This window comes from Vicia villosa, linkage group LG7, assembly GCF_029867415.1.
Source record: "Vicia villosa cultivar HV-30 ecotype Madison, WI linkage group LG7, Vvil1.0, whole genome shotgun sequence".
NCBI lineage: Eukaryota > Viridiplantae > Streptophyta > Magnoliopsida > Fabales > Fabaceae > Vicia > Vicia villosa.
Window position 1 is genome coordinate 137,106,220 of NC_081186.1, and position 12,627 is coordinate 137,118,846.

Sequence of the window (12,627 nt, forward strand, 5' to 3'; positions counted from 1 at the left end):
CATAAAGTACATAATTAAAAACCAAAAAGTGAAATCATAAATAAATAAAACAAAACAAAATTAAGACTAAAATAAAAATAAAAATAAACTAAAAAAAATGCTACAACACCACTTCAATCCTCTTCTTCATCACCACCACCAACTGTCCCGATCACATCCTCCATTGTATCGTCCTCACTTTCGGTACCGTTGCCTCCTGCACCCCCCCATGAAAAGTGGCCTGCCCACAGGTCAATTTGCGTATGCATCATACTCCGCTTCCAAGGAATGTGGGTGAAGATAGGGTATTAGAATGGGAGATGAGTTTAGTGAGGACGAGAGCGATAGAGTGAGAGGAGAGAAGTAAAAATAAAAGATAAAAATAAAAAACTAGGTTAAATTAAAAGCTTTTTTTTTTTTTTGAAAGTGGAATTTTTTTGTACTGAAGTGTTTGCGGGGCAAACACCTGTTCGCGGGGCAAACAAGAAAAATTTTCTTTGTAAAATTGGCTTACTCACTGTTTGTGCTCTGTTTGCGGGGCAAACAATGTTTGCGGGGCAATCACTGATGAAAATTTCTTTTTCAAAATTGGCTGACCTGTTTGCGGGGCAAACACCTGTTCGCGGGGCAAACAAGAAAAATTTTCTTTGTAAAATTGGCTTACTCACTGTTTGTGCTCTGTTTGCGGGGCAAACAATGTTTGCGGGGCAAACAATGTTTGCGGGGCAAACAGACTTGAATTTTTGAAAAATGCCAATTTTTACACTTAACTTCCACTTCCTTTCAAAAATAGTTACTAAATAACTCTGAAAACAAAAATCAAAAAGCATAATAGAATTTACTTACGACGTTGGGTTGCCTCCCAACAAGCGCTTTATTTAACGTCGTTCGAGCTCGACGGTTCGATGGTGCACCAAGACTTGACGAGCGAAATGACACACCATCGCGGCTTGCTTATCCATCGTGGTAGCCTTTGAGTCTTTGTTCCTTTACAGTCCAGCTTTCTTGTGTTTTAGGGTCCTCCACCACAATGAATCCATAATTTCGCACCTCTTTCACAACAAATGGCCCCGACCACTTTGACTTTAATTTACTAGGAAACACCTTGAGTCTTGAATTGCACACTAGCACCATTTGTCCAACTTCAAAGTTTTTGTGATGAGTCTTTCCCTCATGATTTGCCTTCTCCTTGTCCTTGTGAAATTGATTCGCCACCTCAATGATTTCTCCTTTTTCATCATCGATTCGAAAGTTGTCATGTTCATCCTTAGGAGGCTTCGTAGACTCAAAAAGAGTAAAAATTACCTCTTTATCTTGCACCCTTACTTTCATAATCCCATCATCAATATCAATCATCATTCGGGTGGTCTTCATGAATGGTCTTCCAAGTATTAATGGAACATCACAATCCTCCTCCATGTCGACTACCACAAAATCAACCGGGAATAAAAATTTGTCCACCTTTACCAGCATGTCTTGTACAACTCCATATGGTGAAATGATAGACTTATCGGCTAGTTGCAAAGTTATCCTGGTGTGTTTCATCTCAATGTTCCCCAATCTCTTGACAACGGATAAAGGTATTAAATTGATGCTAGACCCCAAATCAACCAAACCATTACTAATGTAGTTACCTCCAATGGTGATCGGTAAAATGACTCGTCCCGGATCGGCTTCCTTTCTTGGGGGAGTTTTTTGAATAATTGCACTACAATGAGCATCAAGCACAACTGTCTCTTCATCCGTGTACTTCTTTTTCTTTGTGAGCATTTGCTTCATGAATTTTGCATACTTGGGCATTTTCTCCAATGCTTCGGAAAATGGAATATTTATGTGAAGTTGTTTAAATATATCCATAAATCGAGCGTAGCGCCTTGCGTCTTCCTTCCTTGATTGCACATGCGGGTAAGGTAGATGTTGGAGAGGCATTGTGCTCACATTCTCATTTCTCTTTTTATTCCTCTTCACTTTTTTGTCATTTTTCTCTCTTCCTTCTTTTTCTTTCCGCTCTTTTTCAACTAATTCTTCCTCCACTTTCTCCTCACTCTTTTCTCCCTCATCTTCAACTACCACCTCACCCTTTTGGTTTTCAACTATTATTTCCTCATCATCTTCCACTATAACACCTCCATCTATTCCACCATTTATCTCTTTACCACTTCTTGTCACAATGGCTTTGCAATGCTCCCTTGGATTTGTTTGAGTGCTGGCGGGAAAAGAAGATCCCGGTTGTTGTTCGGACAATTTCTTTGCAAGTTGACCCACTTGAGTTTCTAAGTTCTTTATGGCCGCTTCATTGCTCCTTTGGTTAGCCATGGATGCTTGCATGAATTGTGTAAGAGTGTCTTCCAATTTTGAGCTCCCACCTTGAGATTGTTGACCTTTGTTGAATCTTGAGGGTTGAAATCCTTGGTTGTTTCTTTGGTACGGATTATTGTGAGGTGGAGGTTGCCTTTGATAACCTTGATTTTGATTGTTGACATAATTCACTTCTTCACCCTCGGGAGGAGGACAAAACCCGGTAGGATGGTCACCTTGACAAAGTTCACAACTTGCCACGTGAGAAGTCATTTGCATCCCATGAATTTCCTTCATTTGTTGTGGAAGCTTCGACATTTGCTTAGTGAGTAACTCAACTTGTTGAGAGAGAATCTTGTTTTGAGCAAGGATGGCATCATTGGTGTTTAATTCGAGAACACCCGGCTTCCTTTGTGATGGACTCCTATCATGTTGAGTTTGGAGATCATTGAGTGCCATACGATCGATTATCATTATTGCATCCTCCGTGCTTTTTGACATTAAAGATCCACCCGCGGTAGCATCCAAAAGTGTCTTATGCACCGGTTGAAGTCCATTGCGGAAGATGTGAATTTGTGTGAGATCATCAAAACCGTGACCCTTGCATTTTCTAAGCATGGATTTGAATCTTTCCCAAGCATCATTTAAGGACTCGTTGCTTCCTTGATTGAAAACCGCGATTGCCGTTTTGGCCTCCATGAATCGGGATTGAGGAAAATATCGTTCTAAAAATTTTTCTTCCAATAGATTCCAATCCGTCATCACATTTGGTAATTGATCAAGATACCATTCTTTGGCTTTCCCAATTAATGAGTGTGGAAATAGTCTCTTGAACAATGATTCTTCATTCGCCGCATCGACTCCCGTTGAACCCGCAATCTCATAAAATTTGGTGAGATGTGCGAAAGGATCCTCATGATCCATTCCGGTGAATGGATTTGCATAAACAAGTTGAAGGATTCCGGTCTTCATCTCCGTATTTGCTCCACCTTGTGCATTGCGTGCAAATTGGGCGGTACGTCTTGGACTATTGGCGGACATTTCGGTTGGAACAACACCCGCCATGTCTCCTTCAAAAGTGTCTACAACTACTTCTTCAATTTGATAGTTAGAAGAAGTAGATGCCTCTTCTCTTTGTCGCTTCTCTTGAGCTAACTTCCTTCTTCTTCGTGTCTTGCTATTGAGCTTTCGGAGTGTTCTTTCAATTTCGGGATCAAAATGAAATTGCTCTTCAGTAGCTTTTTCTCGCATACACAAGAATCTACAAAACTAGCAAACCAAGTGAAACGCACAAGAATTAAGAATAAAGTAACAAACTTAAAACAATGAACTATTGCAATGCTTGCAATATCAAACGCCAATCCCCGGCAACGGCGCCAATTTGTTGAATAGTATATTCAAGGCAAATATTTTTAAATCGTATCCACAGAGATTGGGTGATATTACCGCCGTTCTATAGTTACTATCGCTTTAAGTTCAATTTGTAACAAAGTTGGTTTGAGTTGAGTTTCTATTTTTCTATTCAAAAGATAAAGTAAGCAATAAAATAAGATTTGTTTAAAGATAAAAGATTGACAAGATTGGTTTTGGTTTCACTATCCCTATCTTCTATGTGACTTTAACAACTAAAATATAACTTCAATAGCAATGCAATGTTCTAGTATCCTCTCAACAATGTTTATGTCTAAACAAAGTTGTGAAAGTTAATATATTAATCTTTAGATGATCTCTCACTCTAACTATCAATATACTAAGCTTGATTGTTTGATACAAATAGAAAAGTGGCAAATAAATCTATCTCTAGCATTTATTCACTACTTGATAAAATGTTGTAGAACAAGACTTGAAATATATTTCTCAATCATAAATCAAATCTAAATATGAAATATAAAACAACAACATTCATCCATTTCAATACTAATGAAGTTCATACAAAAGTGTTAGAGAAAATACATAGTTAACAAGGATAGCTACTACCTCCAATCTTGTCAAAGTGGGATTTAGCTACTCATCACCATGGTTGACAACAAGAAGAATGAAGAAGAAGCTATGAGCATCAATCTCTCACAAAGGTGCAAGCTTTTCTCTCCAAAACCCTAATCTCAATGTGTGGTGTACAATAGAATAGAATGTTCTATTTCCCCTTTTTATCTCCCTACAATAACCCCTAATTCGTACTAACTTTTAATATTCAAAAGATAAACCCTTTCTCATGACAAGTGGCAACCAAATAAAAGAACAAATTCTGCAGCGCACTGTTTGCGGGGCAAACAATGTTTGCGGGGCAAACAGGGAATCTTTTGCCACATCAGTTTCACTTCAAAATTGGACTTGTTCAGCATCAATCAGTTGGCGGGGCAAAGGATGTTTGCGGGGCAAACAGGCTTCATCAGCACTTCTTTTGCTATTCCAAGTCTTCAAGTAATTCCTCTTTGCTTCCATGAGCTTCAAACCTAATTAAAGCACTACAAAACTAACAAACATGTGAAATAACAATTCAAATGAACTAAAACTTAACAAAATTGCAAAATTATTAAATTGTACGAATAAAAGTGTGATTATTGAATGAAAAGTGGTTAAAGAGACCAAAAACAATATATGAAAATTAGTACTATTTGGTCCCTAACACTGGCTATCCAGATGGTAAACACGTGTTCACTATTTCTGGACAAGCGTGCGTGCAGTTGAGGGGACGCCTACTTAGGTAACTGTGCTAATCACTTTTTTTGTCATTATTATCTCTCCTCACGTCATGTAACATTAAATGCTATCCATCATTTCCTTTTATTTCGTTTTCTTTTAATACTCTTCAAACGTTTCTTTTCCCTCTTATATTTCTCTCTCTTGCATTCAGTTTCTTTTTCGCCCTCTCTCTCTTTGCATTCATATCGTAAACCCTAGCAGTTTTCACTATCTGCAACTTCATCATGAATCCGTCGTCAAGTTCTGCAAATCAAGAAACTGATCGTAAACAAAAGAGAAAGGCAACTGATGAACCAGAAATCAAACCAAAAAGAGTAAGGATCACCTATGACCCTCTCAAAGTGAACCCGTTTGAAGCTATGATGTCTGGAAACTACTCTAGACGTGTGTATCAACCCCTTGATGGTACCCCTCAATCACCTCCCTCTTCACAGACCTCCACCACCTCTTCCTCTTCTTTCACCTCTCTGGAACCACCATCATCACCATCTGATATCCTTTCTCCTACAACCCATCCCACAGATATCTCCTCATCTCTCTCACACCCTTTTCCCACCAGAACACCTAACCCCTACAGTTTTGTGTTTCCTAACTCCAGATTCACTGTCAACCCTCCAACACCTACCACTCAATCATTTCTAGAGCTTTTACATTCTGATGTAAATAGCTGGTTGGAGATTTTGGGTGCTGCTCACCTTAATCATCTGGATGAGTATGCTACCTGCAACCTCTGGGAAGCCTTTCGCCAGGATTTTCTGGTTAGGGCTACGGATGTCCAGAGAATGATCATGACTGAAGCACCTGGGGCTCGTGGTCGTCTCTTGGAAGTTGGTGAAAGTAGCTATCACCATCTCATCAGGAACAGAAGAGTTCTTGAAGAGAGGATACCTGCAGATGAGATGGAAGAAGGAAACCCCTGCAGAGACATTGTGGTATGGAGACCAAGGTTTCTAGTGCTGACTGGAGATTTTCAATGGCTGTTCAATTGGTTCAGAATGAACCCTTTTGAAAGTGCTCCTCACATGGTCTTTTTAGAAGTGGTTTATCCTGCTGAAGTTGATGGTCCTACTCCTCCAACAAACCTAGCAGCTATTCTTCAGGCGTTGGAAGTTGGAGCTTCTGAGTTGCCTGAACCAGAATATGCTGAGGCTGGTCCTGAGTCAGACTCAGATGTTGAGATGGAAGGTACAGAAGCTGAAGACCTCCCAGAAGATCGTCCTGCTGAGATTGTTGTCCCTGTTGGCAGAAACTATGGTGCTTCTTCTTCTGGTGTACCCTCAGCTCTGATGGAGACCTTGGAAGCTCTGCATCAGAATCAAGCTATGCTGGCTTCTCGTTTGGACGCGCAAGAAGCAGCCAATGCTGAGTTTCGCTCCTTCATGGCAAGGCAAACTGCAAGCACTGACGGGGTTCATGACATTCTGGCGCAGATTTTGTCTAGGCTAGGGTCTTAGTCTTTGGTCTTTGTAGTTTTTCTTTCCTTGTTGCATCTGTTATTCTGCATATATCTTTTGTAATCCTGCTTGTTTAATCAATGAAAAGTTTAATTCTGTTTCTTTCCTTCGTCGTTTTCTACATCTGAATCTTTTATATTCTTTTTTGATGTTATGACAAAAAGGGGGAGAAGATATATGATAAATGATCTGATTAAATATTATCAGTTACCGGGTAAAAAGGCCTCACATTACTAACAGAACTTGCAAAGTTCAATGTTTTTAAGTTGTGTTGTTGCAGGAATCGAAGATTCAAGATCAACATAAGAAGCAACAAGATGAATCAAGTTCTTGGATTCTTGAAGCAAGCTGAGTGCTATGAAGCTTCAGAATCAGAAGCAAGAAGGAAGAATGTTCAGATATTCTGATGATAAAATATGATCTGATTCTGAATGTCTATTTGTTCTGATACATTCTATATGGCTTATATGGCTCTGATACATATTATGTGTTCTGAAACATATTTTATGTTCTGATTCATTCATGCTGACTTTTGTCGTTTAGTTTTGTTCTGTAACATTTCAGGATGTAGAGATGCTCTGACGATGCTCTGGTACATTCAACAATGTTCTGATACAATCTAGCATGAAGTGATGAAAGAAGAAATTCAAGCTCTGAAGCTGTCCAAATGGAAGCAGGAATCAGAAGCTGTGAATGTTCTGAAGATCAAAGAAATTCAAGTTCTGAAGCTGTCCGATGGAAGCAGGAATCAGAAGCTGTGAATGTTCTGAAGATCAAAGAAATTCAAGTTCTGAAGCTGTCCTATGGAAGCAGAAATCAGAAGTCATGAATGTTCTGAAGATCAAGCACTGTGAACGTCTCTACTGAAATACTCAGGGAAGTCTTTTATTTATAAAATTCTTCTAGTATTAATTTCAGGGGGAGATTATTCATCTCAGGGGGAGATTGTTAATCTCGGGGGGAGACATATTCACATGCTTATGCTATAGCTGTGTAATTTGTCTTTAGCCGTCTGCTCTTTCTGATCGCAAATTCATATCATTTATATATGTTTTTGTTATCATCAAAAAGGGGGAGATTGTTAGAACAAGATTTGTTCTGATCAATATTCTTAGTTTTGATGATAACAAGGATATGAATTTTGTGTGAGATAATGTGGTACTCTAATACATTGCAATTTCCCTTTCAGGAAATATATAAAGAGTATACACAAATCAGCGCTCAGAAGCTTTGTCTCAGAAGGTTGAGCATGCAACATCAGAACATGGTCTGGCAAGACATCAGAAGATGGTCAAGGCAGAATCAGAACATGGGTCTATGGAAGCATCAGAAGAACTTGAGATCAGAAGCAGAAGCACTGAAGTTCTCATGGTATCACGCTCAGAAGCACTTCAAGGTCAGAAGACAAGAAGATGCTATGCACCAAGCTGTTTGACTCTGATGATATTCAAATATTATATACACAAACATCATATTAGAAGAAAGTACAGGTGGCAGGCTACGCTGACTGACAAAAGGAATGTTGGAAGCTATTAAAGGCAACGCCAGTAGACACATCGTGAACAAGGCTCGAGGTAGTTGACAAAAGCGTGAAACATTAAATGCAATGCTGTACGGAATACGCAAAGCATTAAATACTCCCAACGGTCATCTTCTCAAAGTGCCTATAAATATGAAGTTCTGATGAGAAGCAAGGTTACCAATTTCTTGACGATTTCTGTGAATATTAACTTGCTGAAACGCTGTTCAAATCAAAGCTCAGAAACTTCATCTTCATCAAAGCTCACTACATTGCTGTTGTAATATATTAGTGAGATTAAGCTTAAACGTTAAGAGAAATATCACTGTTGTGATTATAGCTTTTCAGAAGCATTTGTAATACTCTTATAATTGATTACATTAATTTGTAAGTAACTAGAGTGATCAAGTGTTGATCAGGATACTCTAGGAAGTCTTAGCTTGTGTCTAAGCAGTTGTAATTAGAGTGATCACATGGTGGTCAGGATACTCTAAGAAAGTCTTAGCTTGTGTCTAAGCATTTGTTCCTGGAGTGATCAGGTTGTGATCAGGATACTCTAGAAGACTTAGTCGCGGACTAAGTGGAAAACCATTGTAATCTGTTGCGATTAGTGGATTAAATCCTCAGGTGAGGTAAATCACTCCGTGGGGGTGGACTGGAGTAGTTTAGTTAACAACGAACTAGGATAAAAATAACTGTGCAAACTGTTTTTATTGTTCAAGTTTTTAGACTACACTTATTCAAACCCCCCCTTTCTAAGTGTTTTTCTATCCTTCATAGGTTCCCAGAGAGATCAGCCAAATACCAAGTCCAGCCCTCAACAAGGTCGAGCCTCGTATCAGACCTTTCCGGATATTCAACCCACTCTGAGTGGAATTATAATAAGACTCGTAGGCGATGTAATTCCCCTCTGGTCATTATTATAATTCCCACTCTTAGGCTTAACAACATTTTATATAAACCCAAAAGATGCAGTAAAATAACAAATATTCGGATAAACAAATATTCAATTAAATTACTGTAAATAAATAAAATGGTTGTAAATAAATGCAATTGCGAATAAATAAATAAATAAATAAATAAATAAAAATTTAAATATTTATAAAAACCCTAAACCCTAAAATGGCGAATGAGTCAAACCCTAAAAATTTCGCCAAAACCTAAACCAATAACCACAAACCTAAACCCTCTCAAGCCTTAGGAGCATAATAATTCGCCTATAGTGTTATTCCCCAGCAGAGTCGCCAGCTGTAGCAACCTGCCATAAAAATAAATATTCTAGAGTCGCCACCAATTCTGAAGGGCGAATAGGAAACCCTACGCAGTTTAGAGATTCGGAGTAAGTTATTATAATCAGGTCGAGGGAAGGTGTTAGGCACCCTCAACCCTTTCCTATGGCTTTGAATCTAAGGTAACAGTTTATGGCTAAAATATTTAGGTTTTATAGCTAAGGAAGTGAATAGGGGAAAAATTGAGATTTGAACTGAATGGAGGTTTTAGGGAAGGGGACTCGCCTTGGTTATCCAAGTGCCTACGTATCTCCTAATGGAGAATCAGAGTCAACGTAGTTCGGGCACAGGTTTGTACGCCTTAGAATTAGAGTTGAATGTGTTGACGGTATTTTGAATTACCGTTTCGCAGTTTTGAAAAGGCGTTTTGAATTACCTTCGTAGTTTCGCAGTATTGAAGAGATGAAAATTTGTGGTTTGTGGTTTGATGTGTTTTAAGTGTTTGGGCGTACAACCCTGATTTGATATGGCACCGTTAGATGCGATGACCAATAGATTTGGTCAGTATAGCTAACGGATTAAGGGGCATTGCTGGTTACTCAGATCGATAGATTGATCGTCGCGGGCAGCAAATTAAATGTATTTGAATTTATTTAAATTGAGGATTTTATTATTTTATCTCTCGTCTTTGCGACTAATAGATTTAGTCGGGTCGAGGAGAGAATTGACTGAGGATTAATGTTTTGCCAAATGGGCAATGGGATTGGACAAACCCTAATACTTACACCTTTATAGGGATTTTTGTGATTTATAATGGTTAAAAATAATTAAATAATTTAAATCGACATAATCGAAATAATCGAGAAAAATCCTACCCTAGTCATTAACCTAATCCTAATTTAATTTTTAATCCTAATTAAATAAAGTAACTAAATAATTACAATTACTTAATATCTAATTTAAATAAATAAATAATAGAATAAAAAAATAATATAGAAAACCTGGCTATCATCCAGTGTAACAGCCCTGTGAAAGCTCATGGTAGAGGTGCACCTCTTGAGCGTTAGATCTCCCACTGACTGCAGACTTTGTTAGTGCAAAATAAAGAAAAATAACATGTTGCCTGCGGGGATCGAACCCCCGTTTGGACTGTGATAAACATATGTCTTTACCATTCGCTCCACATTCGCTTGGTGTTAACAAATAGAAACACATCGTACATAAACCTTAAAACGACGTGAATGTTGTTTTTAAAAAAAATCAGCACGCACAGTATCATCTCCCTCATGTTTTTTTTTTGAAAAATAGAAGACCTTTGGCAACGGTTTATGTATGTTGCCATAACCCCTGTAATTTTGAATCTCACAAAAGACAACAAATAAATACATTCCAAAGACATGGATCGATCGTAAATTATCATCCGAACTCGATGGTACCATTAATTCGGGCTAATTTCACCTCTATGGAAAAATCCCAATTTGAGCTTTTAATCCCTAACAATGGTGAAACTCCATACCTGCACTCAAACTGAAATTAAATTGCCCAAAAACAATGCATACACTAATACGAATACAACCACATAATCAAACAATGTTTATGATGATCCAATCTTGGTCTGCAAATTTCACTCTCTTTTTTTTTTCTTCACGTTTTTGTTTGTTCTTCCGCCCCCGATTTTTTTTCGCGGCCCCTCCCCCTTTATGCAATTCTTCTTTTCTTTTATATCATCCCCTTAGGTCAAGAAAATTCAATCTCAATCTTTTGTAATTGAAGAATTCAGATTTTATTTGATTTGGATTCTAAACATGCCATTTTTGTTCCTGAACCATCTTTCACGTTCCTGGACAACAAGTCTTTCCTTTTTCTTTTTTTTATTTGTTTATTTATTTTTACAATCTAATAATAATAATAATTCATAATAATAGTAAATAACACTATATATAATTACTAAAATCTAATAAAAATAATAAACCTAATTAATCCTAATACTAATCCTATTAATATTAACAATAATAAAAATTAATGATGTTAAATGCTAATAGTTAGTCATGATAAAATAATGATAATCGAAACAAGTGTTAGAAAAACCCCAAAATACCCCCACGAATGATAAACCCTTGTAATGATCGGGCCTAGCATTTGGATCCTGAACATCTGTTAATTATGCCTTTGTTTTAACTCAACCTGATTCATAAGAGAGCGGGTTTGACAATAGAAATGTCAAACCCCATGACTCTTAATTTTGAACCTTGATGGATTAACAGGCGTAGATTTGATCGGGCAAATTTTGGGGTATGACATATTGTTAAAGCTTTTCACCAGTTAAAAATGGTTTTGTATTGCTAAAGCTTAACCTTTTTAAACCCACCATTGGTTTTGTATTGTTAATGCTTAACCAACCTTTTGTTTTAAAACCTTGGTACTAAGAGGAGAATTATTCCCGGTGAAACTACTCTTAGTCCATTGACCTTGTATTGTTAAAGCTTGGTCCCTTTTATGGTTTTGTATTGTTAAAGCTCAACCAAACTCTTGTGTTTTTTAAACCTTGGTTCTAAGAGGAGAATTAATCCCAGTGAAATTACTCTTAGTCCATTGAACTTGTATTTCTAAAGCTTGGTCTCCTTTATTTGTTTTTGTATTGTTGAAGCTCAACCACCCTTTTTGTTTTAAAACCTCGGTACTAAGAGAAGAATTATTCTCGATGAAACTACTCTTAGTCCATTGAACCTGTATTGTTAAAGCTTGGTCCCTTATTTTATTAAAAACTTGTTAAATATTTTTAAAGCTTAACCCTTTTAAAAAAAAAGTTGAGTATTGTTACAGCTCACGCCCAAAAAGATTTTGGCCACTTTAGCTCCTTTTCCTTTTTAAGAGGAACTACAAAAGCTCTGACTTCCCTTTTCTTAAAAGGGGTATGTAGGGCTAAGATGTGATGTCTTATCGAGCTCACTTTCAAAAACTTCTTTTCCCATCCCCACCATCTTTTTAAACAAATTCACATATGCTTTTCAAAATACATGTACACAAAAACAATAACATTTTCAAAGAGGTTCCCATGGAGTACCATGGATATGAGGGGTGCTTAAAACCTTCCCCTTGTATAACAAACCCTCCGTACCCAAATCTCTGATAAGTTTATTAGTTTTGATTTTCAAAACTTCTGTGGATTTTATTCGCTCTTTCTCCCATTCCTTTTGGAAACAATAAAGCACGGTGGTGACTCTGTTTTAAAAAATGAGCTAAGTCTTTTCAATGGCTTTAGTCTCACCAAATTTCACCGCTATAGTAGCATAGTTTAGATTTAACGTACGGAGGTAGTTTTAACGCATCCACTTTTTTAGTCAGCAAATGGCAGTCTCTTTCAGCAGAAGACAGTTTGCTCACTTTCTATCACAACAAAGTCAGCGAATGGCAGTCTCTTTCAGCAGAAGACAATTTGCTCACT

The 12,627-nt window shown here is 37.5% G+C and overlaps 1 protein-coding gene across 1 annotated transcript; it reads right to left on the bottom strand.

Moving 5' to 3' along the window:
• Positions 1 to 933: 933 nt before the first annotated feature.
• Positions 934 to 2,976, bottom strand: LOC131620249 (uncharacterized). The gene is made up of 4 exons (XM_058891249.1): positions 2,514 to 2,976; positions 1,918 to 2,441; positions 1,447 to 1,737; positions 934 to 1,254 (listed from the first exon to the last, which is right to left on the bottom strand). Exons 1-4 carry the CDS (start codon positions 2,974 to 2,976, stop codon positions 934 to 936), a joined length of 1,599 nt encoding a protein of 532 aa, XP_058747232.1.
• Between the last annotated feature and the right edge of the window lie 9,651 nt (positions 2,977 to 12,627).